The sequence below is a fragment of the Apodemus sylvaticus genome, chromosome 19, assembly GCF_947179515.1.
Source record: "Apodemus sylvaticus chromosome 19, mApoSyl1.1, whole genome shotgun sequence".
NCBI lineage: Eukaryota > Metazoa > Chordata > Mammalia > Rodentia > Muridae > Apodemus > Apodemus sylvaticus.
In genome coordinates this window covers 45,986,316-46,013,957 of record NC_067490.1, presented here as the reverse complement: position 1 = coordinate 46,013,957, position 27,642 = coordinate 45,986,316, and the positions used below count along the sequence as shown (strand labels likewise).

The following is a 27,642-nucleotide window of genomic DNA, read 5'->3' as shown; positions in this document are numbered from 1 at the left end:
GCCGCCTCTCAAATCTATGAGCACATCGACTTAAAGTTTGAATTGACTAGGCTGCGTCTGCGCTTGCGTCTGTGTCTGCATCTTCTTCTTCTTCTTCTTCTTCTTCTTCTTCCTCTTCTTCTTCTTCTTCTTCTTCTTCTTCTTCTTCTTCTTCTTCTTCTCCTCCTCCTCCTCCTCCTCCTCCTCCTCCTCCTCCTCCTCCTCCTCCTCCTCCTCCTCCTCCTCCTCTTCCTCTTCCTCCTCCTTCTTCTTCTTTATAAGCCTGTGGATTAATACTTGGACACGACAGTGTCTTCTGCAACTGGTGACAGAAAAAGGCACCATTTTCTAGCTCTCTCTGACACAGTTTTTACCAACACCAAAAGACATTGTGGGCCAGGGGCTAACATAACAATAAGGAGACTGAACTACAAACATCAACCTGGTTTGTAAATGACATTTTCAGTGTGCTTCTGTTTACCCTGCTTCTGCTAATGAGATGCTACTTGTAGATGCAAATCTTTAAGAATGTTATCTTCAGCCTGGAGAGAAAGAAACTGTAATTTGCAGTTTTTGCTGAGAGTGATAACCTTCGGAAGTAATGGGTTTCACTGATTAACTGCTGCTAACAAAACATTGTTGCCAAACCTGTTAATCTAAAACTAGCAATAGGACTGGTGTTAGATCCACATTTTCGTTCCTCCAATCCCCAGAGATCTCAGAGAAATATTTCTCATTTAAGTAGCCTTCATCTTTCGGTGTGTTTTACTGCATCTGCTAATGGGTTAGCCGTAAGTTAGGAGCGGCTCCGAGATGAATAGCGAGTGAACGTTTCCGAAGAGTTCGAGGAGAAAAGCGATTCCACTTGAAACATATTTTTTTTAAAATGAAAGGTGGAGTGGGGAAATGTGTGTGTTCGTTGAGTTCTCAAATAAACGGAAGTGCTTAGTGATCTCGACGTCTTTGCTCTGTGTTTGTGTCCACAGCGGCCTCTCAACTCCCAGAACTGAGCAACAACCGAGATTCCTTCTGCTGACCTGCCCAGGACAGCCCGCCCCAGTTGGCTCTCAGTATTTTGCTGCTTAGACTGCCATCTGAGAGACCCCTAAAGTAGGTCGCCATTGTGCCCCCAGCTTTGACATAAGCACCCCACTCCGAAAGCTGTGGTGGGCTCTCCCGCTCTGAACTATGGGAGTCTAGTCGCAAGAAGCCCGCTAAGTTACAGACCTGTGGGATATCGGGGCAGTTTAAGGTGCAAAAATGTGGGTATTGTCTGGTTTGACCCCCTGGCCTCTGGGAAGATCATGTGACCTCATTATCTTTAGTATCTCGAGCCGAGCATCCGGGAAATGTTGCTACAGGTCTGTGTTTTTAGCCTCCCACCGCCCACCCCACCCCACCCCACCCCACAAGGCTAGGGGGAACATCTCTTTAAGTACAATAATGGAAAATATAATGCTCAAATAGTAAAATTTATATAAATGTACAAAAGCACTTTAAAGATTCAAACTGGTTGATTCTGATGAATGTTTCCAATAAAAAAAATAAAATTTTATTTAAAATAATACTAATAAAGATGAAGTGACTTTTCAGGGCCTTTAGCCGGGCCGCTGAAAACGGCAAGTAAATTTGGTTTTGTGGCCTTTGGTTCAATGGCTCCGTTCGTCTTTATGAAGCAGGGGCCAAGGGCTTAAATCAGCATATCTGCGATCTTAGCAAGGGGGTGGGGGGGACACTGGCACGAGCCTGGGAACGGCCCGTGCTGTACGGTGAGACACCATCTCAAGGAAAAAAAAATATGAGGAAGGGAAAGAAGGACAGAGAGCGCAAAGGAGATATGTCAGGAAAAAGAGTGGGAAGGAGAAAGATGGGACATGGTACACACATGCGCAGATGAAGGCATGCGCAAGCAAGAAGGTCGGCTTCCTGACCACGTGACATGCTACGCCATGCCTAGCACCGCCCTCCTCCAAGAGGTCAAATCATCTACCCCATACAGTTCCGGCAGCAGAGCTGGCTCCTTCCTTTCTAGACCAGAATGACTTTAGGTGTTTGAATGGCCATACAGGCCATAATATTCATATTGGGATTCTTCTGCCCATTGCCCGTTGATAGAAAAAAAATAATCCTAGTTGTACATCTGTAGTAAGAATGTGAGCTGAGTTTTCAGAGCTTTGCTGTCTGATGCAGGCCTGGAGAAGGATCTGTAGGCCTGCGAGAGGAGGGCACTTGGAAGTGCGTTTTCTTGTAGATTTGAGTTGGGACTTCATGGATATGAAGATATGGGAGAAGAGGCTACCCCATCCAATTTGCACCTAGGCTTGGGGGAGGGGTCAATATGAGATTAGAATTGGTTTGGGGCTCCAGGGAGGCAAAGACATTCCCTAGAGAGCCCTGGGCTCCTTTAGCAAGCGCGTGTGAGCCTGCGCAGTGGTTGCCTGCCCAGCTGAAGAGATGCTCTCCCTCCCAAGCAGCAGGGACTGGAGAAAAGATCGCAGAAAGGCTCCACAGCCTCAGCGTCTGGCCACGAGCTGTTTGTGATTGTCACACGAACAGAAAAAAGCTGCATCAGCGAGAGATCTTTTGATTTAGAAACTTCAATCCTACCCAACTTCAGAAGTTATACCTGGTTCCTCCTCCCAACTTGGTGATACAGTAAGAACTGTTACTCATTAAAAACGAAAATCACACACTTCAAAAAAAAAAAAATCCATACCCTGATACTATTAAAATAATCAGGGCCAGTCACTGTATACATCTGACTATAATGTGCTGGCTGGTTACTGTTTAAAAGTGCATTGAAACATAAAATTAGACTTCTAAATAATGAACTTGGCCCAGAAGAAAAGGTTACAAGCAGCATATAAAAAAGCCTTTGAAAATCAAATCTTATAGACCCTAGCCTTTATATTAAGATGCTGTCTACCACAAAGACGAATATATTCCTTTTTTTCTTTTCTTTTCTTTTTTTTCTTTTTTCTTTCTTTCTTTCTTTTTTTTTTTTTTTGGTTTTTTTTTTTTTTTTTTTTTTTTTTTTGGTTTTTTCAAGACAGGGTTTCTCTGTATGGCCCTGGCTGTCCTGGAACTCACTCTGTAGACCAGGCTGGCCTCAAACTCAGAAATCTGCCTGCCTCTGCCTCCCAGAGTGCTGGGATAACAGGCGTGTGCCACCACCGCCCGGCAAAAAGAATATATATTCTTAAGAAGCAAAGAACGTGTCGTGCTTACAGCCTGCCCCTCACTAACTAGAACCTGGCAAGCACATGCAGTAAGGACACGGCATCTTCACACTGAGCTGGTGTGTCTGCATGAATCCCACGCGATGACAGTAGAGGATAAATAACTTTAATAAACTCCCTGCCTCGAGGTGCGGGAGGAGCAGATCTCAAGCCGATTCTAAGTTTGGACACAATGGCTTTCACTTTGTTTTCTGCACCTTGGTGTAATGCCCATTTGCATATAACCCAGTTATCTCGTGTTTGCATGCTTTGCAAACTGAATTACACAACCAAATTGCCTATTACAATTTCCCATTATGTGACACAATTACACAGAACACTGTGAGGTTTGAGGACTGCACTAGTACTGGGAAGCACTGATTATATCACGCTCGCACACAGCAGAAGTTAAGGTGAAGCCCTCGGCCCTAGATGACAGGCTTTGGGGCTCTTCAGTGCAAATGCTGCTCTGTAGTCTTGGGAAGGCTGCTCACTGCTGCCCATCTTGCAAAATCACACCCGTAAGGGTTTTGTTGTTGCTGTTGCTGCTGCTGTTGTTTTTTTAAGTTAGCACCCAAGCAACCCCACTTTCAAACATGAAGCTCCACTCCTCACAAGCACTTTCAGATGATACTTGGGATTACAGCGGCATCCCAGGATCCCACTGGGTCCACAGGAAGAGAAAACACTGTTGCTTTCGAGTAATTCTGTAGTACACTCTCCAGGTCTTGGTCACATCCATGCCCCACAGAAACAAAAGATGCACAAATAGTCACTGGCTCACACACACACACACACACACACACACACACACACCACACCACACCCTTCTTAAGTCTTTAGTTAGAAAGGAGGAAAGACCATATAGGGAGCGTGTCTACGTGGCCATCCATCTGGCTCCCTTCCTTCCCCCTGATAAGACCCTTGATACCAGACCCCTTGCTAGGCATAACTTCTCAGGACACCTTGACATGGCGCCCCCCAGGTCCCCCTCGCCTCATTATGCTTCATTACAGAGGGGGCTGGGGACGTAGACTAGCTTCTCACTGAGATGAGAGGTGGACTTATCCTGTCCTTAGTTTCTGCCTGCTTCCTGCAGTTCAGCAACAGAGGGAAGAGAAGGGTGCACTCACAGAGCCTCCCAAGTGGGCTCAGGGGGCACGAAGCAGGATAAAGAGGAGATTAACAAAGGAAGGAAGGAAGGAAGGAAGGCTAAGTTTGAAGAATCTGCAAATGAACCTGTCAGCTTACAAAACAAAAGCCTTAATGTTTCAATCAGTATCAGCTCCCCCTGTAAGTCTCAGGCAGCCTGTTCCCCAGTGCCCACGCTCTCTCATTGTTCAGTAAGAGGCTTGTCACACAATGACAGCCTCATCCTGGTGCTGTGGTAAAACACACCTATGGCCTCCTGGAGCTCTGTGATGTTACAATAGCACTTAATTAACAAAAAAAATTGTCCCTGCTGGTGAAAAGGAAAAAAAATAGGAGATAATTATGATGAAAAGATTGTATTGAATCAGTTTATTTAATTTTCTTGCACATATAGAGAATTTAAAAGTAAATTTATTCACAAATGCGGTTAAAGTAGGAAACCTTTATATTAATAATTATTTCTCTGTACAGATTGGAGAGCAATAATCTAACTAACCAATATCTACCTATACAGTAAAAATATTTGCTGTATAATGCAACAGATAGTTTACATTTTCTTGAAGAGGAGCTGTCTTTTTTCCTCTTAATTCTCAAGAAATCAAAAATAAGATTAAACCAAAACAGAAAATTAAATATTGTGGCTGAGAAATAATAGACAATAAAGAAATGTAGGTCCATCAAACTCTCTCACATGTTAACAGATTTAGTTCCTGGGATAGAATGAAATTTGGCCCCTGGAAAGACCTAATGGCTCACTGATGGCCCTGGACCTCAGAAGGACAGTGCTTGTCGGACTAGCCGTCCCTTCCCACTCAGTCGTGAAGGTCAAGTGCTGGATGCACAAACAGTCATGCCTGGATGACTTGCTTCTCTCTGACAGACAGCCTCCTACCATCTTCAGGAAGTACACTAGTGTCCAAGAGCATTCTGGGAGTTCTCTTGCCCAGCCAGCATTGAAGATAGGACAGTCACCTAAGTCAGAAGGATTTCCGGGGTGGGGACTGTGCTGGGAAAGGCCAGGGAATGCATTATTCACTGCCCTCTCCTCAGATATAGCCATTCAATACTGCTCAGAGCTGCTGTGCAGGCGCCTCTCCCCACCACCCTTTATCCGCCAACCCCTGCCCTTGTTTCATCCCCAATCACTAGATAGGAGAGAAAGGATACAGGGGAGAGAGAAAGATAGAGGTCCCTGAATCTAGTTTGTTTCCTTTTGTTTCTTTTTTGGGCAAGACTACTAACAAACTGCAACCACCAACAATACCCCCTGTGATGGTTTGTATATGCTCCGCCCAGGGAGTGGCACTATTGGAGTAGGTGTGGCCTTTTTGGAGTAGTGTGTCACTGTGGGCATGGGCTTTATGACCCTCGTCCTAGCTGTCTGGAAGCCAGCCTTCTGCTAGCAGCCTTCAGGTGAAGATGTAGAACTCTCAGCTCCTGCACCACGCCTGCCTGGATGCTGCCATGCTCCTGCCTTGATGATAATGGACTGAACCTCTGAGCCTGTAAGCCGGCCCCAGTTAAATGTTGTCCTTATAAGAGTTGCCTTGGTCATGGTATCTTCTCACAGCTGAAAAACCCTAAGACACCCCCCCCCATTCCCCGAAAAACCAACAACCACAGTCCCACCTATCCCAGCTCTCTAGCATTTACATACCCTCTGAAAAATTCCCAGAATTCCAAACGCCACACAAACGCAGAAACTATCTGCAGCTCGCAAAACCATGCCTCTGTTAGAGCACGAGGCAAATCAGGGTCGGCTGCTTTGAAAAAGCCTCATATCCCCACATCTGGGATTAAAACAAAAACACAGTCTTATAATATTTCTGTTTTGTTTTGTTTTGTTTTGTTTTTAAGAAACAAAAATTCCAGAATTCTCACTACAAATTGTGTTAGCAGACAGTTTCCTGAATCCAGCCATCTCAAGAACAAGTTCTGTCTTGCTGGTAGGAACAAAGCTTAGTTCAGGGAACCAACACCTGTCCTGCTTCTTCAAGTGTTTCACGTTTGTCTGTTAACCAGTAAAGGATGTAAGGCGGGACGATGCTGTTATCCCTTTACCTAAACCGAGGCACACAAGTACCTTAATTGACTATGTTTAGCTTACCCTCTCCTTTGTCCCTTTATCATCCTAAACTCTAGAGTCCCCAGAGGGGACCTGACTACAAAAGCTGACTCAAGGACCCTGAAACCAGGTGACCCAGATAAAGCCCAGTCACCGGTGTTAATGCCTTTGCTTAACCCCTTGTGTCAAAGTATGATTGGTCAATGCAACAGCCCACCCTGCCCCTCCGCACTTTATGTTCCCATCCTTTAAAAATGTTGTATAATCTTCCTTCAGAAATGAGGTTGATTCAGATCCCAAACTAGCCACCTCCCTGTGTGCACGGAAAAAGCTTTTATTTTAAAGCTTCGGTGTCTGAGGTGAGCTTTCTTGGCTACTACCTCAACCCAACAATCAGAAAATAAAAACACAAGGAAGAGAATGTTGTATCAACAAGCGAATCAACAGCTGTTGTTGTTCAAACTGTCTTACCAAGTAAGGAAACACACAAGGAAAAGCCAGACTAATATGAACGAAGACACAGAATTTTAGACTTCCATTTGGTCCCTCCTGCGTCATCAGACGACACCCCAGTGGCTTTGTGTGGCTGTGAGGGACAATCACAGGCTTCAACAATGTTTGGAAGGAGTTAAGAATTTAAGGACCAGCTCCAAAGACCCGTACTAAAAAACTATTTTGAGTAATGCAGCATCCTTGGAACACATACCTGAGATTTTCAAGTGATTTCTTTGAAGATGAAACACTCTTGAGTTTTTGATTTTTGGCAAAAAATTCAGTCACATGGTTGTACTTTCAAGGCTCCTCCATAACTACTTACCTGCGTGGGTGGGCAAAGTGTTAGGGAGGTTGGGGAGCCCTTATTATGTTGAACCTGTTCTCAAGGGAGGAGCTGAATGAAGATCAGGTAGGCAGAGTACCTACTTCCTGGGTACCCGGCATTCCCCATCAGCACCAGGAAGCAGGAGTGTCTGTGGGAAGAGTAAAGAGAGAAGCCTGCCCCAGGGAGAACTCAACCAGCTGATGGAACCGATCTGCCTCTCATTTTGAAGAGGCATCATGGGTTGAGAAAGAAAGAAAGAAAGAAAGAAAGAAAGAAAGAAAGAAAGAAAGAAAGAAAGAAAGAAAGAAAGAAAGAAAGAAAGAAAGAGGGAAAAGTGTTTTCAAAGTAACGCTGTAGCTGGGCATGGTGACATATGCCTATAATCTCAGCACTGGGGGATGGGGGTGGGGTGGGGTGGGGGGTAGGGGGATGGGGGGTGAGGAGTGAGGGGGAAGGGGATGTAGAGGTTAGACTGTGAGCCCAAGGCCAGCCTGGGCTAAGCAGCAAGATTCTGTCCCCAAAACAACAACAACAACAACAACAACAACAACCATTATAAAAACAGCACAGTAACCCTGAAAACAATCATCTTGTGTTCTGTAATTCTTGCCAAGATGCACAAAGCCAATCAGAATGAGGCTTTAAGGCAGAAAGGTGGGTACTAGAACAGGCTGAGTCTTAGAACGAGAGAGTGAGCGAAGGTTCCATCCCTTCTGCAAGCCTGTCTCAATGGCATGTCTGCTTTCAGTAGAGAGAGTCAAGGCTTAGAGAGTCTGAGCTTCAGAGCACAAGGCAAGGCCTGCCCACCGGCCCATTCACGCTCTCAGGAATGGTCTCTGTCTCCTTGTCTGTGTTAAAACTTAAAAACAAACGCTAGTCCTGTTTGGGAGAAAATAAGAAAACAGATCTAGTCGTTAACAAGGTGCCTGGCTGGTAGTATGCATTGCTCCTTCAAAAATCTACATCAGACTGTTTCCTTCCCTATTATAAACTACCGACTTATTTATTTGTTTGTTTTTAATCAAAATAAAGCATCCTTAGTTCCCCATATCACAGATACGGGGCCTCACCATCTCGAGTGTCTTTTTCATAGTTAATGTAGCACGTGACCATCTAAGCATGAACAATGGATCTGCCTAAGTGAGCACAGCATTTGGGTGAGACTACAAAATTCTTTTCATTATTCTTTTCATGACAGGCCTGATGAATTTGAAGACTCTGACCTCTCTGGTATCTTTGCTGGTGAGTTGTTTTAGTCACGGTTCTACTGCTGTGAAGAGACACCACGGCCATGGCAATTCTTATAAAGGACAGCATTTAATGGGGGCTGGCTTACAGTTCAGAGGTTCAGTTCATTATCATCATGTCAGGAAGCATGGCGGCATCCAGGCAGACATGGAGCTGGAGAAGGAGCTGAGAGTTCTACACCCAGGTTGGCAGGCAGCAGGATGAGTCTGAGACAGAAGGCCTAGCTTTGGCTTGTTATTGTTGTTGTTGTTGTTGTTGTTGTTGTTGCTGCTGCTGCTGCTGCTGCTACTTGTTGTCTTGAGACACAATTTCTCTGTGTAGACCTGACTGTCCTGGAAGTCACTTTGTAGACTGGGTTTGAACTCATAGGGATCCTCCTGCTTCTGCCTCCTGAGCGCTGGGTTAAAGGCGTGCTACCATGCCCAGCTTTAGCTGGGGTATTCGACGAGGTCACATCTACTTCAACAAGGCCACACCTCCTAATCCTTTCAAACAGTGCCACTCTCTGATGACCAAGCATTCAAATACACAAGCCTACAGGGGAGGGGCAATCTTATTCAAATGAAAACACTAGTGTTACGTCAACTTGACGCAAGCTAGAGTCATGTGGGAAGGACTGAGAAAATGTTTCCATAAGATTGGCCAGGACAGGGGCAGAAACATGCTAAGCAGTTGAGAGTACAGGTTGCTCTTAGATGAGTTCAGTTCCCAGCACCCATATGGGGACTCACAGTCATCTGTAACTATAGTCCCCACGAAATCTGAAGCCCTCTGTTTGTGTACAGGCAAAACACCCATACACATGAAATTAGTTAATTAATTAGTTAATTAATTAGTTAATTAATTAATAGCTGGGCATGGTAGCGAATGCCTTTAATCCCAGCCCTCAGCAGTCAGAGGCAGGATCTCTGTGAGCTCCAGGCCAGCCTGGTCTACATAGTGAGTTTCAGGATAGCTAGATAGTGAGACTCTGTCTCATCATCATCATCATCATCATCATCATCAACAACAACAACAACAATAACAAAAAGTTGGCCTGAAGGCAAGTGTGTAGTGCATCTTTGCAGTGATTGCTGTAAGAGGCCCATCCCACTGTACGGGGCGCCATTCCTGGGAGGGCGGTCCTAAGTGTGTATGAGAAAGCAGGCTATGCAAGTCAGCAAGAGCAAGTCAGTAAGCAGCACTTCTTTATTGGTTCCTGCCTCCACGTTCCTGCCCAGTTTGCGTTCCCACCCTGACCTCCCTTGGTGATGAACTGTGATGTGAAAATCTAAGATGAAAAGCCAAACCAATCCAATCCCTTTTCTTCCCCAAGCTGCTTGCCTTTCTTAGGGTTTCGTTGTTGGGAACAGACACCATGACCAAGGCCACTCTTATAAAAGAAAACATTTAATTGGGGCTGGCTTACAGTTTAGGAAGCTCAGACCATTATCGTCATGGTGGGAAGCGTGGCAGTGTGCAGGCAGGCCTGGTGCTGGAGGAGCGAAGAGTTCTCCATCTTGATCTGAAGGCAGCCAGGAGAGGACTATCTCCTTCAAGCTGCTAGGAGGAGAGTCTGTCTTTCTTCCTCACTGGGTGAAGTTTGGGCATAGGACCACAAAGCCCGCCCCCCACAGTGATGAACTTCCTCCAGCAAGGCCACACCCACTACAAGGCCACACCCCCTAATGGCGCCACCTCCCATGGGCCAAGCATATTCAAACCACAACATTGCTCTTCCGTGGTGTTTAGCAATGGAAACCTAACTGCAGCCTCTGGGCACAACTCATACGGTGTCCATTCTTCTATCACAAAGAAAGGGAGCCTGTTATTGAGATCAACTAACCAATGTCTGTTTGTGGTATAGAGTTGGGTACCGCATGGGTAAACTCTATTAAACAGGCAAAGATTTCAGAATTGGCTTCACCTTGAATATTCGTATCTGATTCCCAGGCCTCTGTGTCTCCCTGAGAAATAACCGTTTCCACAATCAGAGCTGTCCAACAGAGTGGCAAGCCAGCTCTTCCGGGAGGGAACTCCTATGACAAGAAGAAGCCAAGCAGAGATGCTGCTTTGCTGGACCATAGGGAAGGCAGTCTAGCCCTGGGTGGGGAGGCAGAGATGTCACAGGATTTGAGGCTGCTTCATTTCTGATTAAAGTAGCCTTTGATAGTTCGTGGCTGGTGGAAAATGACAGCGGGATCTCATTTCACAGAGAGCTGTTTAAAGAAGCAACTTGTGGGTACATCCCAGAGTGGAACCTTCTGGTAGCCTGCCCTTCTGCCTCAGTACCGTGGCTCAGGCTGTGTGGTCAAGTAGGTGACAGAGCAAGTCTGAGTGGTTCATGGATATGTTTAGAGAGAAAGATGCTGCTGTCCCCACAGTATCAAGAATCATGATTCTGTCACCACCAAGCCAGTTCTCCACCCTGGTATTTGTCATTGTCCTGTTCCACCATCCTGTGTCGTAGTATCAACTCCTGGTCCCAGTGGCCTGGGAAATGGTGTCTGGCTAAGTATGCCAAGAAGCCCCAGGTCTCGGGTAGGAGGTTTAGCACGTTGGCCAGGGGCACGGCTGGCTGCCCAGCACAGCACCTCCGGGCCAGTGTGTGCTCTTAAGTGCAGCACTTGGTACAGTCTTGTGTGCTGACTGCACTGTAACCACAGAGGAAGTTACCACAGGAAGTGTCCCAGCTGTTGCTTATTAGCATTAGAACGAAATTACACAAAGCAAATTGTTAGCAGACATGTTAGCAGACATCTTTAACTGGTGGCAGTCAATAAGAGTGATCCTCTTTCAAGTAAATACTAGATTTCCAAAAACCCGGCTTCCAATTGTCCGTGAAGGAATCATGTGGGATGGGGCCAGCTAAGCCTCGGAGGGAAAGACACAAGAGGCCAGCGGCTCCGGCATCCTGAGCGCTGCAGGGCCCACGCGGCTAACTTGGCAATATGGAAGGAAGTGGGAAGGTTTGTGCCTCTGGACATCTGACCATCTGCTGGATTCCCCTCAGGGCTCCTCAGTCTGGTCCTCTCATGGAACAGAATAAAATCATGTGGCAGCACAAAAGTGGATAAGGGGCTTAGTTCTTAGTGTGTTTATGTCACACACACACACACACACACACACACACGCGCGCGCACAAAAAAAAAAAAAGCAGAGTTGGATTTTTGGCAGCTCTGTTCTTAACAAGACTTGGGATTACATCCCTCTCCCTCACGACTCTTGTCTTATCCGTGATTTAAACAGTTCGTGCCTCCTCCACTGGGGAAAGAAGGAAGGTAATCTTTTGAGGTCACATCCATAGCTTACGCATTGGGATACCACTCCAGGTATTCTCTCTCCAGAATAGTTCCCAGGGAGAGATCAGAACGCCCTTCAAGACTTTCCGATGATGACTGTGTTCAAATAGAACATTGGGCATTTCCAGTTTTCTTCAGAAATTCAACAAAACCCTCCTAAAAGAATATACACAAAAAAATGTTTTGTTGTTTTTTAATTTAAACCATTTTAATTTAAAGAAGTATTCTGTGACATCATTAGGTTCTGGCTGTGCCCTGGGCGGGGGCAGTGAGCACAAACGCTATTGTCCTGTTTTCCTAAGAAATGTACAATTTTGTATGCTCTGGTTTGCTTCTCAAATGCAGCACAGCATCCCTTCCCAAGTTATCAATTCTGAACACAGGTTTTTTTCTCAGGCATTCTCTGCTCTTTTATTTCTTCCGAAAGGGGAAAAATTGGCAATCCAGTAGAAGAGAAGAAACAGGCCCATGTACTCCCCTGGCAGCCACAACGGAACCCTCGGGCAGCTGTTACAGCCGGGGCTCCCCTGCATGACCTTCGTTCAGGCTTTCAGGTCCTCGGAGAGTCGGAGGACTAAGTCCAGGCACCAGAACTGTTCTGGTCATCTAGCTGTCCACAGGACAGGCCCGCCACAGTAAGGGGGCACACCTACACAGAACAGCCAGTTGGAAGGTTAGACTGTGCCGGGCCTCCACGCTGCAAAGCTGGAAAGATATTTAAGAACATGCAATAGCTGCTGCATACCCAGCCACTTCTTAAATTTTCCAACTCCAGTGTCTGGAGATACATAAATACACACACACACACACACACACACACAAATATATATAGACACACAGACACACACATAAATACACACACAGACACACACAGATACACATAGACAAACACACACAGGCACAGACAGACACACAGATACAAACACACAGACAGAGACAGGTACAGACACACACACACACAGCCACACAGATACACATAGACACACACACACACAGCCACAGACAGACACACACAGACATAGACAATTACACAGACATACACAGACACACATATACACACACATACACAGAGAGAGGCATAGACAGAGACACAAACACAAACACACAGACAGAGGAAGGTACAGACAGACACACACAGACATTGACAGATACACAGACACACACAGACACACATATACACACACATACACAGAGAGAGGCATAGACAGAGACACAGACACAAACACACAGACAGAGGAAGGTACAGACAGACACACACAGACACACAGATACACACAAACACACAGACACACACACAGACTCATACACACAGGCCACATCTTTTGTCCAAAATCTTCACAAAGGAAATAATGTGTTGCATAAAACATTTAAAATGCTTTAGGCTACAGAATTGTCTCTTGATTTTCCCCCAAGTGTCTAACAGACAAACGTAATTGGAAATGTTTGGAACATGAGCACCCGCACTCTTTAATTTGGAATTATGCAAAACGTAATCATTATCCAGTCCAACCTGACAAACCTGTGCAGCCGGAAGAGCAAGCATATGAACTGTCAGATGTGAGTTCAAGTCCCGCTCGTGGGCCACAGGAACCCCTGTGGCCTGACCCTGGACGGTCTGTTTGGAGGAAGCGGCCTTGCATGTTTTACATTGAGAAGTTATTTAGCTGCACTGTTTGACAAGATGTTTGAGAGGGATGAAAATTAATTATACTTGCTACGATGATTTGGTCAACTAATTAGATTCTATGGAAAAAACAGGCAAGAAGAATTGGTTCCGCTGGGTCTTCTGTGATACGGCAGTCTTCATTCCAAGACTAACGAGATTGCTTCTTGGTGCTTTGTTTTGCTTTGTTTGGCCAAACCTAAAATGTCTGGAATCCTACAATCGAGCTAATTTAAGGCTTTGTGTGAAATAAGACATCATATCTGGGGACACAGCTCCAGTTCCTCCACAGACTGGAACCGGGTCCTAGCTCTCCTTCAAAAATTACTTGAGGTCTCCCCTGGCTTGTTTGGCCTTGTTCTAACTTGGGGTACCAGTGAGACATGGGTAAATTTAGGCATGACATTTGGCAAGCTTAATAGTGCCAGTCACTAAGGAGCCCATGTCCCTGGAAGAGGCCCGGTGAGCCTCCGGGGAGGGACAAGTGTTGTGTGAAGCGACTGTTCTAATCTCGATGCGTTCACGCCAGCAGTTCTGTACATGGGACCCTCCTGATGGTTTCCGAGACAGGGATCTAACTTCAGAGCAGCAGCAAACACCCAGCATTAGCAATTCTCCATCAAGGCAGAACCCGCTCAGGACTTTAACATCTTAAAGAGTCTCTCCAAGGTCTAATTCAAAGTCATTTCTGCCTCCTGCCAAAAATAACAGACATCCATCTCATCCACAACCTGATTCAGTTCCATTCAGTGGGAAGTGTTGGGACAGTTTTCTCCTTCTCTGTCGTACTTAAGTCCAACCACTGGTGTATATGTAGCAAAGATCTTGCAGGGTCTTGTCCCCACTTCCACAGGCAGGGTACATCAAAGTTCGCATGGACTATGTCCTGTGCTCGTTACCTAAATTCTACCCAATTGGTACAACAGGCAGATCCATCTGCAAGACTGCGTTTGTCTTGTTATAGACCAGGATGTGTGGCTACACTTGCCAGCCGAGACCTTGCTCAGACTGCAAACTGAGGGAAGACACCTTCTACCTAGGAAATCATGGCTCCACCCCGCCCCCTCTGGACACAGCTGCAAAGGGTAGAAAATCAATTTTTTCCCATTATTTCACAGTGAAGAGTAAAAACCTATTTGTAAATTGAATTAAATCCAATAAAAACACGTCTGCGTATTCGTTGAAGACTAGAAAAATTAGCCACAGACACAGCTATAGAACACAGCCGTGTAACTAGAAATCAGCACATCCTATTTCAAACTTTGTTGAGACAGTTCCCACCCACCCCACCCTACCCCCGCCTTTTTTTCAAGAAATACCCATAACTAAATGTCACCAACATTCTTCAGCATGCCCTCGTATCAGAACCTCAGTGAGACTCTGGGAGGGAAGGGACTCCGGGTCTTTGTTTAGATAGATGGTTGCTTCTGAATTTGTGCCAAGGAAGTCAGTAAGTAGTGGATATGAGCTGGACCTCAACAGAGCACGACTTCTTCCCAAGTGGCAGTCTGAGGTGCTGAGTGAGGAATTCATCCCCTTTCCCTGTACAAGCTGGGTCTTGCTTCTAAAAACCCTATCGTGGCCATGCAGTCTGTACATCCTGAAACCTCGTTAGCAGTCTGCCCTCTAGTGGAACAAGGAAAGAATTCAGTAGCTAGGGCTTGAAAACATCCTTTCCTCTTTCTCTTAGTGGAAAACAACAAAAAAACAAACACATGGACAAAACCAAAACCAAAAACAAAACAGCAACAAAAATTCAAGTTTTCCAGATAGTGCAAGGCGAGGCAGTCATCAGAAGACAACTTCCAGAGCTCAGTCCAGTGAAACTCATGCTGATCGGTCCCAAGAATGGGGAGAGGTTGCCACCGCCACTGGGGGGCGTCCCCAGAGCCCCTGCAGGGACAGGGTCCTTCTTGTGACTTTGCGAGCCCCCTCCCCCTCCAGGGCCCTCCTTGGATGACAGCATTCAGTTGTCCACCCTGTCATGGCACAACTCACACCAGTAAAGAGTGACCACCATGCCAGGAACATGAGGTGTAATAGGCTTTTTTTGAAATTTTTTTTTTTTTGACAAGTCCAGCGCACAGTTGAGTCTCCGAAAAAAGCCACTAGGAATGTCAGGAGAGGCGAGGATGCACGCGTTTTATAAAAAGGCACAGTCTTTGTGGCTGTGACATTTAAGAGGACAGTCTACTCGTGATGTTGGCCAGACACTGGTCTGGCAAAAGCAACCTTGAGATCCGGGGTTTTGTTTCCGGCTCGTCAGAACTTTGTTTGCTTCAGTTTGTCAATGTGGTAGCAGAGCTTCAGCGCGGGTCCCAGCTTCAGCCCCAGATATTTCATGATCATATCACTCCTTAACAACAACAAGGCATTGCCGTCGATCTCCTGGAGGGGAGGAAAAGCCAAAAGGACAGTCAGAGCAGCCAAATGGCGGCCAAGGCCCCGGGGTGCTCATGGGACACTTTGAGGGCACGCGAGTAGATTAGAGGGTACATACTACTTGTTCTGGGAAAGCTTTTGGGAACAATTCAAGCAAACAACCACGAGGCCCTCTTCTTCCTGCCCCTTCCCAGAACTCATTTGCTACCTGGGACCTTTCAGATGCCTGCCCTCCTCTGACTGAAGCGTCACCTACATTCCTACTATCTCCTGGAAATGTCATCCAACTAAAGTCAGAGCTACGGACAGGTCAGCCTGAGGAGGACCAGGACTGATGTTTCTGGATTTAAAGAGAGCCAGGGATCTGGGAAAGGCAGGCAAGCGGACTGCCCCTAGAATGCCTAGACAAGAAGGTGTCCCTGCCAACGCCTGGGTCTCAGCCCACTGAGAACCAGTTAGACTCCAGACCCACAGAAATAAAGATAGGCACTGTCCATTGTCTAAGGATTTCTCGCAATTCGTTATACTACCATCCAGAATTAATATAGTTATCTGGGTGAGTAACAGTAATTCTTACCATTCACCCCACTTATTATCTTTGTATATTTCAGAAATGCCTAAATGATCATAATGTTTCTATGAAGGTTATGTATGTGAGTGAGGCCTCATGTAACAAATTTATGTGCATTTTCTCATTTAACCCTCTAAGCCAGTGGTTCTCAACTCATGGGTCATGACCCTTTGTGGGGTCGAATGATGCTTTCTCAGGGGTCACCGTCAGAAAACACAGATATTGACATTATGATTCCTAACAGTGGCAAAATTAGTTATGAAGTAGCAACAAAAATAATTTTATAGTTGGGGGTTACCACAGCATGAGAAACTGTATTAAGAGGGGGTAGCAGTAGGAAGGTTGCAAAACACTGGTCTAAGCAGTAAGAATAGCAGATCACAGTTGGCCTGGCATATTGCAGGGGTGCTATAGATGACTGTTGAACGCCCCGGTGGGAGGGTGGATGATGGATGGATGGATGGATGGGTAGATGGGCCGGTAGATAGATGAATGGACAGATGATTGACAAACAGGTGGACAGATAGATGGATGGATGGACAGACCGATGAGTGAGTGGGTGAACAGATTGGTAGGTAGATGGATGGTTGGTTGGTTGGATGGATGTGGGGGTGAATGGATAATGGATGGATGGACAGGTGGACAGATGGATGGATGGACATACAAACTGGTAGGTGAGTGGGTAGAGGGATGATGCATAGGTGGGTGGATGGACAGATGGATGGATGATGGATGGATGGATTGGCAGAAAGGCATGCAAGGCCCAAGAGAGAGAACAGAAGAGAAACATATCCCTTAAAAACACAAATGTAATCCCAGCACTCTGGGAGGCAGAGGCAGGCGGATTTCTGAGTTCGAGGCCAGCCTGGTCTACAGAGTGAGTTCCAGGACAGCCAGGGCTACACAGAGAAACCCTGTCTCAAAAAAAAAAAAATCCAAAAACAAAACAAAAAAACCCCAAGAAAACCACAAATCTGTCAGTCTCTCTACTCTGACAGGCCTGTGGCTGCCTCTGTCTCTCTCGTTGCTGGCTAACTTAAGGGCACCGCTAGAGCTTAGTCCAGATCAGCAGCGTTTGGGGACCCTGTCCTCCCCCCTCCTTCCATGCACCCCCTTCCCTGAGCCTCCCTTCAGCCCCGTTTCTTTCATACATGCTTTCTGAAGAGCTCCACGTGTGGCCCCAGAGCCTGAGGATCAGCGTCGTTCACAAACCAGACCACGTCCTCCACAGTCCACATGGAAGGGTTTCTGCTGCTTGGTCGCCTGGTACCCTGCACCTCCGGAGCGGGGCTCGGGGCTGGAGGGGAGAGAGAGCAGAGGAGGGCAACTATGAGCTTAGTGCCCATCTGGTGCTGCCCACTGGGATTACCCACCCCTAGCTTGCCCAGGAGGAGTCCACGGCAGGGCCAAGTGTCTCTGTGACAGGTAGGTGCTATGAGTGGCTGATCAGTAAGGAGACAGGGCCAGCAGGCTTTCTAGGCTGTGCTGTCCATGGAAGAAGGCTTGGGAGAGCTTTCATCCTTGACAAACTGAAATTCTGGTTCAAACTTCCTGGCTAAAGCTGCGTTCGGTTCTGTGTTTGTGCGCCAGGGTCTGCTATAGACAGCTATTGGTGCCTGAGGCTGGTGGGCTGAGTGGTAAGCAAAATGGGCCTCTGTAGCCTGTGGGGCCAAGCAATACTGGGCCCTTCCTGTGTTCTCTGGAAATGGCAGTGTGGCAGAACAGAGGTGGGTCTTCATCTTTGCACAATGGTTAATCAGTAGTTCACACCTCCAGCACCACAGGGAGGGTCTGTCCATGTCTGGTCTATCTGTACCTGCTCTTAGAAGAAGATGGTGTTACTTCCCTACTCGTCCCTTGTTCCCCTCACTGGGTTCATAGGAGTCCTTAGGAGGGTGCCTTTCCTGCTGGCCCTTCCCCCTGACATCCTTGCCAAATCTTTGGTAAACTCACACCACTAACGGTATGGCTAATTTGTACTTTCAGTGTGACTAGATTTAGAATCACCCAGGAGACACACCTCTGGGAGGCATTTTCAGAAAGAAGAGATGACCCACCCTGAATGCGAGCAGTACCACCCCAGAGGATGGGGTCTCAGCTGGATGAGGTACTGGTGGAGAAAGTTAGTGTGCTGGCTAGTTTCATATGAATTTGGTTTATGCTAGAATGATTTTGAAGGAAGGAACCTCAATTGAGAAAATAAGCCCATCCGACTGGCCTGTGGGCAAGCCTGTGGGTACACTCTCTTGACTGATGATTGGTGAGGGAGGGCCCAGCCAGCTAGCTCTCTGTGGGCACTGCAGCCCTTGAGCTGGTGGTCATGGGTGCTAAAAGAAAACAGGTTGAATCATTAGGCTGATCTCAGAGATCCGCCAGAAGAAGAGAAGTAAGGATTGTAGGAGCCAGAGGGGTCAAAGATCAAGAACAAGAACACAGCTCACAGAAACAACTACACAGGGTTCATAGGGGCTCACAGAGACTGAATCAGCCATCAGGGAGCCTGTGCGGGTCTGGCCTAGGTCCTTTGCATATGTGTTGTGGTTGCTTGGTGTTCTTGTGGGAGAAAGGGCTGTCTCTGACTCTTGGGACCCCTTTCTTTCTACTGTGTTGCCTCATCTAGCCTGAATATAAGGCTTTGTGCCTATTCTTGTTGTAACTTGTTATGTTGATATCACTGGGAGGCCTGCTCTCTTCTGAAGGGAAACAGAGGAGCAGTGGATTTGGGGGAGAGGAGAGGTGTAGCAGAGAGCCTGGGAGGAGTGGAGGGAGGGGAACTGCAGTCAGGAGGTATTATGTAAGGTTAAATAGAAAGGAAGGAAGGAAAGAAAGAAAGAAAGAAAGAAAGAAAGAAAGAAAGAAAGAAGAAAGGAAAGAAGGAAGGAAAAATGAAAGAAAGAAGAAAGAACAAAAGAAAGAATGAGAGAAAGAATGAAAGAGAAGAAAGAAAGAAAGAGACAAAGAAAAGGGGGAAGGAAAGAAAGAAAAAAGGAAAAGAAGGAAGGAAAGGAAAGGAAGGAAGGAAGAAAGAAAGAGAGACAAAGAAACAAAGGGGAAGGAAAGAAAAAGGGAAGAGAAGAAGGAAGGGAAAAAGAAAGAGAGAGAGAGAGAAAGGAGGAAGGAAAGAAAAAAGAAAGAATGAATAAAAGAAATCAATCAATCAAGCAAGCAGAGCAAGCAGCCCAGCCATGCCTTGAGTTCCTGCCGTGATTTTTCTGGGTGGTGAAATACAAGCTGTGAGGTGAATTAAGCCCTTTCCTCCCTATGCTGCTTGTGGTCATGGTGCTTAATCACACAAAGAGTCCGTAACCAAGACAACCAGGTAAGCACACATGTCTCCTTTCTCTGCTCTCTGGTACACCAGTGCCCCAACTCAGGCAACTGCTTCCACGACCACTTTGTCATGAGGGGCAGTCACCCCCAAACTGTGAGCTGGCATGGATCCCTTCCCCTTTTAGTTTCTTGTTATCAAGTATTTGTTCATAAAAATGGGGCAAGTCAGAAATGTCCCTGCAATGTTCCCTGCAATGATTGTCCTGTGGGTTTCCTTGCTTCAGCTCTTTTCTATCTAGCATGTGACTGTCACAGCCTCAGGCTGTCCCTGAGACCAAGCCCTGTGGATATGCTTCTAACACTCAAGGTCCTCGAGTCCCCCTTGCCTATGCACCGTGCCTCTAAGTCAACTGCTCTACTGTGGTTCCATAGTTTTCCTTCTTAGATGGAAGGAAAGGACTTTGGGCAAGGGGACCTAAAGGCAAATCCTAGAGCTTCCCTTGCTTGTCGTTTGACTGCAGTGTGTCTTAGATCATGGTAGCATTCTCTGGCCAGAAAGGCTGTTACAGGTACTGAAGTGGGAGCGCTGGGACTTCTGGTCAACCTACCACAGCTGCTCTACAGGGTGGAAGAGGCTCCCCGCACATCCACCTGGGTGTATTGATGGTTATTCTCAGTCATCAACTTGACTGGATGTGGAATGAACTACAATCCAGGAACGGAGGGCACACCTGTGATCCGGATCATGAGGCAGGAAGACAGCATGCCTTTGATCCAGATCTTGAGAGAACATGAACACAAGTGCATGCCAGCCAGCCCAGGAGCCATCAGACTGTGTCATGGACACCACAGCCATGTTTCTTCCTGTCACCTCTCCATCTGACCTTTAGTTATCCTTCTCCTTGGAGGTTTCCCACATCCTTCTTTGCAGTACGATCACTTGCATACCTTTCTGTACTTTAGATTATAACTCCCCAAGAATCTCCTATATTTATTTCACGATCACGTCCCAAGTTTCCCTTGTGTAATCTTGGGAAAAAGGTGTTTGGTGAACAATACAACCCAAGTCCCCTCACCACAAGGGTCAGATATTACATCGACCCCTCCACAGCTGAGCAGAGAATAAATATTCCTGAAGCATGGATTTGATGACTGTGAGATGGATCGATATGCTGTGTAAAAGAGGCTAGCTTTGTGTGTGGGGGGTCCTTGGCACTACTTCCGGGCTAGAAAAAGGCCAAGATTCTAAGCAAAAAGCAGCTGCCCTACAGGACAATTCTAGGAGCTAAGAAGCCGGTGCCTCTCAACCTTCCCTAAGTCTTTTTTTTTTTTTTCTATATTCTTTGTTTACATTCCAAATGCTTTCCCCTTTCCCCGTTCCCCTCTCCCCATAGGTCTCATAAGCCCTCTTCCCTCCGCCCATTTCCCAATCACCCCCCTCCCACTTCCCTGTCCTGGTACTCCCCTACAATGCTGGATCCCTAAATCTTAAGACAAAACAGTTTTCTCTATCCTCCCCTTCCCACTCTTGATACATCTGAGAGGCTTCCAGTGTTCCCTGCACTGAGAGAGCAAGATTCATTCACGGATTTGTCCTAGTTGAGAACTAGATTTTGTTTGAATTTTGTTTCATTTTCCCCTGATTTTTCCTTGTTGGACACGGAAGGGTCCCATGATGTGGTGTGGCACCAGGCGTCTCACCGAGAAACTGTTAATTCTCCCCTAGAGCCTTTGGAACATTGATGCCCACTAGTGAAAGATGATTTTCACTCCATTTAAAGACATCTGCCCTCAACGCGGGGCTGAAGAAGCACAGAAATCACATCTGTCTTCGGGGCCCGCCCACGGGAGCACGGCTGTTAATCAGGGTGGTAATAGATGTCCGGACTACAAAGGCGGGAAGTCTTTAGTCCAAGAATGATTCTGCAGGGATGAGAGCAGAGGTCAAATCTAATTTCCTATACTTGGCAGGAAGGAGGGGAAGTCCGGCCCGCTGATAAGATCCTGCCCAGGGCTGGGCAGTCCTTTGAGCGAGGTCAGGAACAGCAGTCGCTGTCTACAGCACAACAGAGGGCTCCTGGTCATCTTTGAGGAGAGCATTCTCAGTACTGGCTGTGAAGTTAGCAGACTCTTGAGGCACTGAGGCAAGTGCCTTCTGTGCTTGCGACTTGGTGCCAGCTGTGGGCATTTCCCCTTTTACCGGACAGTGGAAGGGCAGCCAGGCTGGCTCACGGGTGTGTCTGAGGGGCCTTTCAGTCACACAAGGCAGGGCAGCAGGCAGGCTAAGCCACACCTCCGCAGTTGTTCCTCAATCCAAAGCATCTACACTCGCTCCAGAGAAGAGAAATAGAACTTTCCGGCAGTGGATTTGCAAACCTGGTGCAGGTGTGTGCTCACAGAGACACATCAACACCAAACTGTCTCCCGGCTCCAGCCAGCCGCTGGAGACGGTGTCAGGAAGACAGACGGGTCCAGTCCGACACAGGAAGGGGCTGCAGGAGGACGGGACAGGTCAAGGAGATTGGATGGATTGAGCAAATCTTGCTCCATGCGGACCGAGCGTGCAAAGCACTTCCTGTCCACAGCATTCTCTGGCCCAGGGAAAGCCGTGTTTGGTCCCGTTGCTCCCCGTGGGCTGTTAAGCCGCGAAAAGTGAGACCCGGTGGTGAATGGGTACATAATTAAATCTTGTTGCTCCTGAGGCTGAATTTATGGTTAGCAGAAAAATAGATCACCGACAGACTAGGTGCTGAAAAATCCCGCCGGCGCCTTCTGAAGCATTGGCTGGTGCCACATCTGCAGATCTCTTTCCCTCTTACACATCCCCACAAGCACACACATAATTGCCTTTTGCTCATTCATAATTCAGGAGAAACTTTAGCTAACGGAGTGGGAGAGTGGGACAAGGGAGTGGTGAACCAGGAGTCAGAAATCCCTACCTCCCTCAGCCGTGCAGGGCTCTGCACGTCTCCAGAGTGAGGTGTGAGTGTGTGAGTGTGTGTGTGTGCACACACACGTGTGTGCGAGTGTGTGTGTGTGTGTGTGTTCCCTCCAGCCTCAGGCACCGCATGACCCAGTGCACAGCAGACTGCTGACAATATGTAATACTTCTGAAGGCCTCAGGTGTGTGTCCAAGGGTGTATAGAGTGTGAGGTGCCCAGGCTAGCGCACAATCTAGGCAGAATCAGGTAGTTTGAAACCAAGTTGTTTTACATTCTTTGAGTTCCAGCTTTTGAGATACTATAAGGTGACAGAGACCAGAGAGGGAAAACCCTGATCCGTCCTTAGATTTTTCAATCAGATTTTTTTTGTCTGTTTGTTTTATTAATCCTTCAAGACAAGCTGACCTGCCAACAGGACAGAAGATGTCCCTAGGGACCAGCAGGCCAGGTTGGGCTTCATTCCTTCTCAGCCAGAAACTGACACTGTTAGGCCCCACCCACTTCGCGTGAAGCAATGTGATCTCGACCAGGAGCCTCTAGACACCTGCCCTTCAAAGGGCTCAAAAGTCAAGTCTCATTTCAGTGGGTTCCATCACACTGGAGCCTTTCCTGACTCCCAAGATGAGGAGGTCCCACAGCCACGCCCCTTCCAGCACTGTTCCGCCCCCCAGCCCCTCCTCATCCAATAGTCACAGCAGCCCGCCCCTTCCAACACTGTCCTCCAGCCCCGCCCCTTCCAACACTGTCCCGCAGCCCCGCCCCTTCCCACACTGTCCCGAAGCCCCACCCCTTCCCACACTGTCCCGTAGCCCCTCCCCACACTGTCCCGCAGCCCCGCCCCTTCCAACACTGTTCCACAGCCCCGCCCCTTCTAACACTGTCTTGCAGCCCTGCCCCTTCCAACACTGTCCCGAAGCCCCTCCCCTTCCAACACTGTCCTGCAGCCCCGCCCCTTCCAACACTGTCCCGTAGCCCCGCCCATTCCCACACTGTCCTGTAGCCCCTCCCCTTCCAACACTGCCCCACAGTCCCTCCCCTTCCAACACTGTCCTGAAGCCCCGCCTCTTCCAACACTGCCCCCCCACCCCCACCCCCCACCCCTGCCCGCCCTTTCCAACAAAGTCACGTAGGCCACACCTTTACACCTTCAACAATAATCACAGTAACATGCTGAGGTCTCTCTGGAATGGGTCTCTCTTCTGCCTTGTTCACAGTACCATCCTCACTCAGACCTGAGAAGAGCCCTGACTAGGTGCTCAGCAGACATCTGCAGACCCACTAAGGGGTCTGAACACCCAGCCTCTGAGCTGTCTGCTAGTAAAAGCAGCAAGGATCAAACAGGATAAGGTTGTAAAGGTCAGAGTTAGCCCCAAAGCTAGCAGTATTCTTCTATGTCATTCAATAAATAGCCAGTCGTTTCAGCTCCCTAAATCCCACCACCACCGCTGGCGGCTCACCCACTTCCTCAGAATGCGTGGTTTACAGTCACTATAACCAAAGCCCCACCCGCCTGACACGGACCCCCAAACCATTCACTGTGGTTTCCTGCATCATCTCAGCCCCTCTCCCTTCTCCCCACAACGAGGGAGCCCTTTCTCGCTGCTGCCACAGATCCCAGCCCTCCTGTGAGTCTCCCATCCTCCTGCTCTCGCTAGCAGAATCGTCTCCCTTACCGACACCACAGCCCACGAAGTCAACCCCAGCCCGCAGGAAACTTTTTGAGCTGTAATGACAATGTCAGATTTATTTTGCTTTTGCCTCCCCCTCTTGGAGCTGCCTGTGGTTGGGAGTCCTATAGCACGCACAGGAAGCTTCGTGATTGGAAGCCTTCCATAGCTCTGGCTGAGTGTATCTGGGATGAGAAACAGGCACTCACTCCCAAACATTCACCTGAACATCAGCAAACCCCAGGGACCCTCGTCCCATGCTGCAGCCCAGAGAGCTGGCAGCCCAGGCTGGCACCGGCTCCTGCAGCAGGAAGGTGGTAAGGGTTCACAGTGGAGGGACAGTGTTGGAAGGAGAGGCAGCTGAGAGCTCTGCACATCCTCACCCCTCCCTCCTGCCTGCAGCCTGGTGCAGCTTTCCAGACTCTGTGGTTGTAAACCATTGTGGATATCACACAGGAAGAAAAGCCATTTCTAGGTTTCTTCCAAGATTTATGAATTGGGTCAAACACACTAAAGAGAGTTTCTGGGGTGCCAGTGGTTCTCACCCGGGATGTAATTTCAGAGGCACACCAAGAAGTCCTGTGAGACAGGGAAGGTTTTAATAGAGGCCTGGGTGGGGCGGGGAAGGGGGTGGGTGGGCGGGGCGTGGGTGGGGCGGGGGGTGGGCGGGGCGTGGGTGGGGGCGGGGGTGGGCGGGGCGTGGGTGGGGGGGCGGGGGGGGGGAACGAGAAGGCCCCAACAACAGGCCTGCAGCTGACAGGCAGGCTTCTATGACCCCACTCAGGTCAGCGTGCTGGGCCACCACGGTTTCCAAGGACTGGTATCTGGGTGAATTTGTTTCAAGGAAAGCGAATGTAAAGTAAAGGGGCCTTGATAAAAGTCGCAGTGGAGCCGGATTCCTGTCTACCTCACACTCTCCCTCAGCCCCTTCCACATCACAGAGAACCCCAGGAAACCCTGCAGGCACAGGCCAGAGATCCTGGAGTGGTTTGGACTGACCAGACTTTGGAGTCAGTCAAGTTAGTTTGGTTCAACAGTGACAGGCCTCTTGACCCACTATCATCTAGAAATGTATATGGTAACACCTCTTATGAGAAATATATTACCATGATAAATAGTAACAGTAGAAAGTGATCCATTTATATTTACACAATGGAGTACTACTTACTCAGTTATTAACAACGATGAATTCATGAAATTCTTAGGCAAATGGATGGAGCTAGAAAATAGCATACGGAGAGAGGTAACCCAATCACAGAAGAACACACACGGTATGTACTCTCTGATAAGTGGATATTAGCCTGAAAGCTCTAAATACCCAAGATACAATTCACAGACCACATGAAGATCAAGAAGAAGAAAGACCAAAGTGTGGGTGCTTCGATTCCTCTGAGAAGGGAACAAAATACTCACAGGAGCAAAATTGGAGTTAAAGTGCGGAATAGAAACTGTCCTATCGGGGGATTCATCCCATAAACAGTCACCAAACCCCGGCACTATTATGGATACCAAGAAATGCTTGCCGAAAGGAGCCTGGTATGACAGTCTCCTGAGAGGCTCTGCCAGAGCCTTACAAATACAGAGGTGGATAATCACAGCCAACCATTGCACTGAGTGCTGGGTCCCCAATAGAGGAGTCAGAGAAAGGACTAAAAGAGCTGAAGGGGTTTGAAACCTCATAGGAAGAACAACAATATCAGCCAACCAGACCACCCAGAGCTCCCAGGGACTAAGCCATCAACTAAGGGGTATGCATGGCTCCAGCTGCATTTGTAGCAGAGGATTGCCTTGTCAGCCATTAATGGGAGGAGAGTCCTTGGTCCTATGAAGGCTCAATAGATGCCCCCAGGGTAGGAGAATCGAGGGCCGGGAAGTAGGAGTGAGGAGGAACACCCTCATAGAAGCAGGGGGAGGGAGAATGGGATAGGGGTTTTCTGAAAAGGAGGAAACCGGGAAAGGGGATAACATTTGAAATGTAAATAAAGAATATATCCAATAAAAATAAATAAATTTGTATATGTATACATATATATCCTATTTAATTTTAGTACTTGTAAATATAGATCATCATTTTTATGAAAGAATCAGTATGAACAGAATTGTAAATATAGATCATCATTTTTATGAAAGAATTAGTATGAACAGAATTTTTTAAATGTTCATTTTATTAAAATAGGTTTTCTTGGTATTCATTTTCATTAAATTGAATTAATAAAATTTTATTAAAATAAAAAAAGAAAAGAAAGCGGCCCACGGTTGGTGCTCTCTGGATGACACAAGCCTCCTTTGCAACTGTCAGGGACTCAAATGCAAATGACTCACGAAAGGGAAGCCATGGTCCCCTACAATGGCAGGACCTAGTAATATTTAGACGGGGTTGGGGGTGGGAGGTGGGGGGTTAGGGGATGGAGAATATAAATGTTCCTAACAAGGGAGGGTTGCTCAGACTATTGGTTGCCTGCAGAACTTCTCTCTCCCGTTTCTTTATAACAGGGTCCCCGATTTCCACTTGGAATTAAAACCACATCTCCTAGTTTCCCTTGCAGCTAGTGGCCACATGACTGAATTTTAAAAATGGAGGTGTAGCAGAAATGGGAAGTTCTTTCAGAGACCAGAGACACAACCCTCTGTCTTGCTTAGGTATAGGTATTTGCATTTCCCCTTTTAACATCCTACAGAGACACCGTCAATGGCATACTTACACTGAAGAGTTCCTGCAGCTATAAAGAATGAATAATTTCATTTTTTCTGCCTTTCAGAGCTATGTCTCCTTCAAGGGGGTCTCTGCTGATCTTTCCGCCCTTGGGAAGCAATTCACCTCTCTGGGATGGGTGAAGTTGTTTGAGAGAAGTGGGGAGGGGGTGTTGAATTATACAAAACAGCTCAAGGGAGTGATTTGTGGCAGCCACTTAGAAAAGAGACATGGCTTGCTACAGTGCACATGACCAGGGGAGTGAAAATTCCCTGACTCTGGCCTGGAGTCCCGTCAGCACTCCCAGCTGTAGACATGTCTGCTGAGGGGTGTGTTCATGGGATCTGTGATATTAGCATTTATTAACCACTTACTATGCCATAAGTTTTCTACCAAATATCAATATAAACTTATTTAACCTTCCCCATGATTCTATGAGAAAGGGGTTTCTCGTACTACAATTTCAATTTCTCAGGGAAGGAAACAGAAGCACAGAGAAACCAGGACTTGAAAAGGGCCAGACAATCGGAGGACAGCTAATCCAGAATTCCAGGCTGCGGCATCCACAAAGTTATCCACTCTGTCCTAGGACTGCTAATCCATTAGTGAGAAGCTTGCCAATGACGTCACAGAGCAGGAGTGTCTGATCTTTCAACGTGGCGATATGATGGTGTATGACGTGTGTACTAAAT

At 47.4% G+C, this 27,642-nt stretch overlaps 1 protein-coding gene across 1 annotated transcript in view; it reads right to left on the bottom strand.

The window, feature by feature from the left end:
• Positions 1-11,942: 11,942 nt before the first annotated feature.
• Positions 11,943-27,642, bottom strand: part of Scml4 (Scm polycomb group protein like 4) — a 49,982-nt gene continuing 34,282 nt past the window's right edge. The window contains 2 exon segments of the mRNA XM_052162924.1: positions 11,943-15,814; positions 17,531-17,676. Of these exon segments, the coding sequence (XP_052018884.1) occupies positions 15,689-15,814; positions 17,531-17,676 (272 nt within the window). The 3' untranslated portion in view covers positions 11,943-15,688.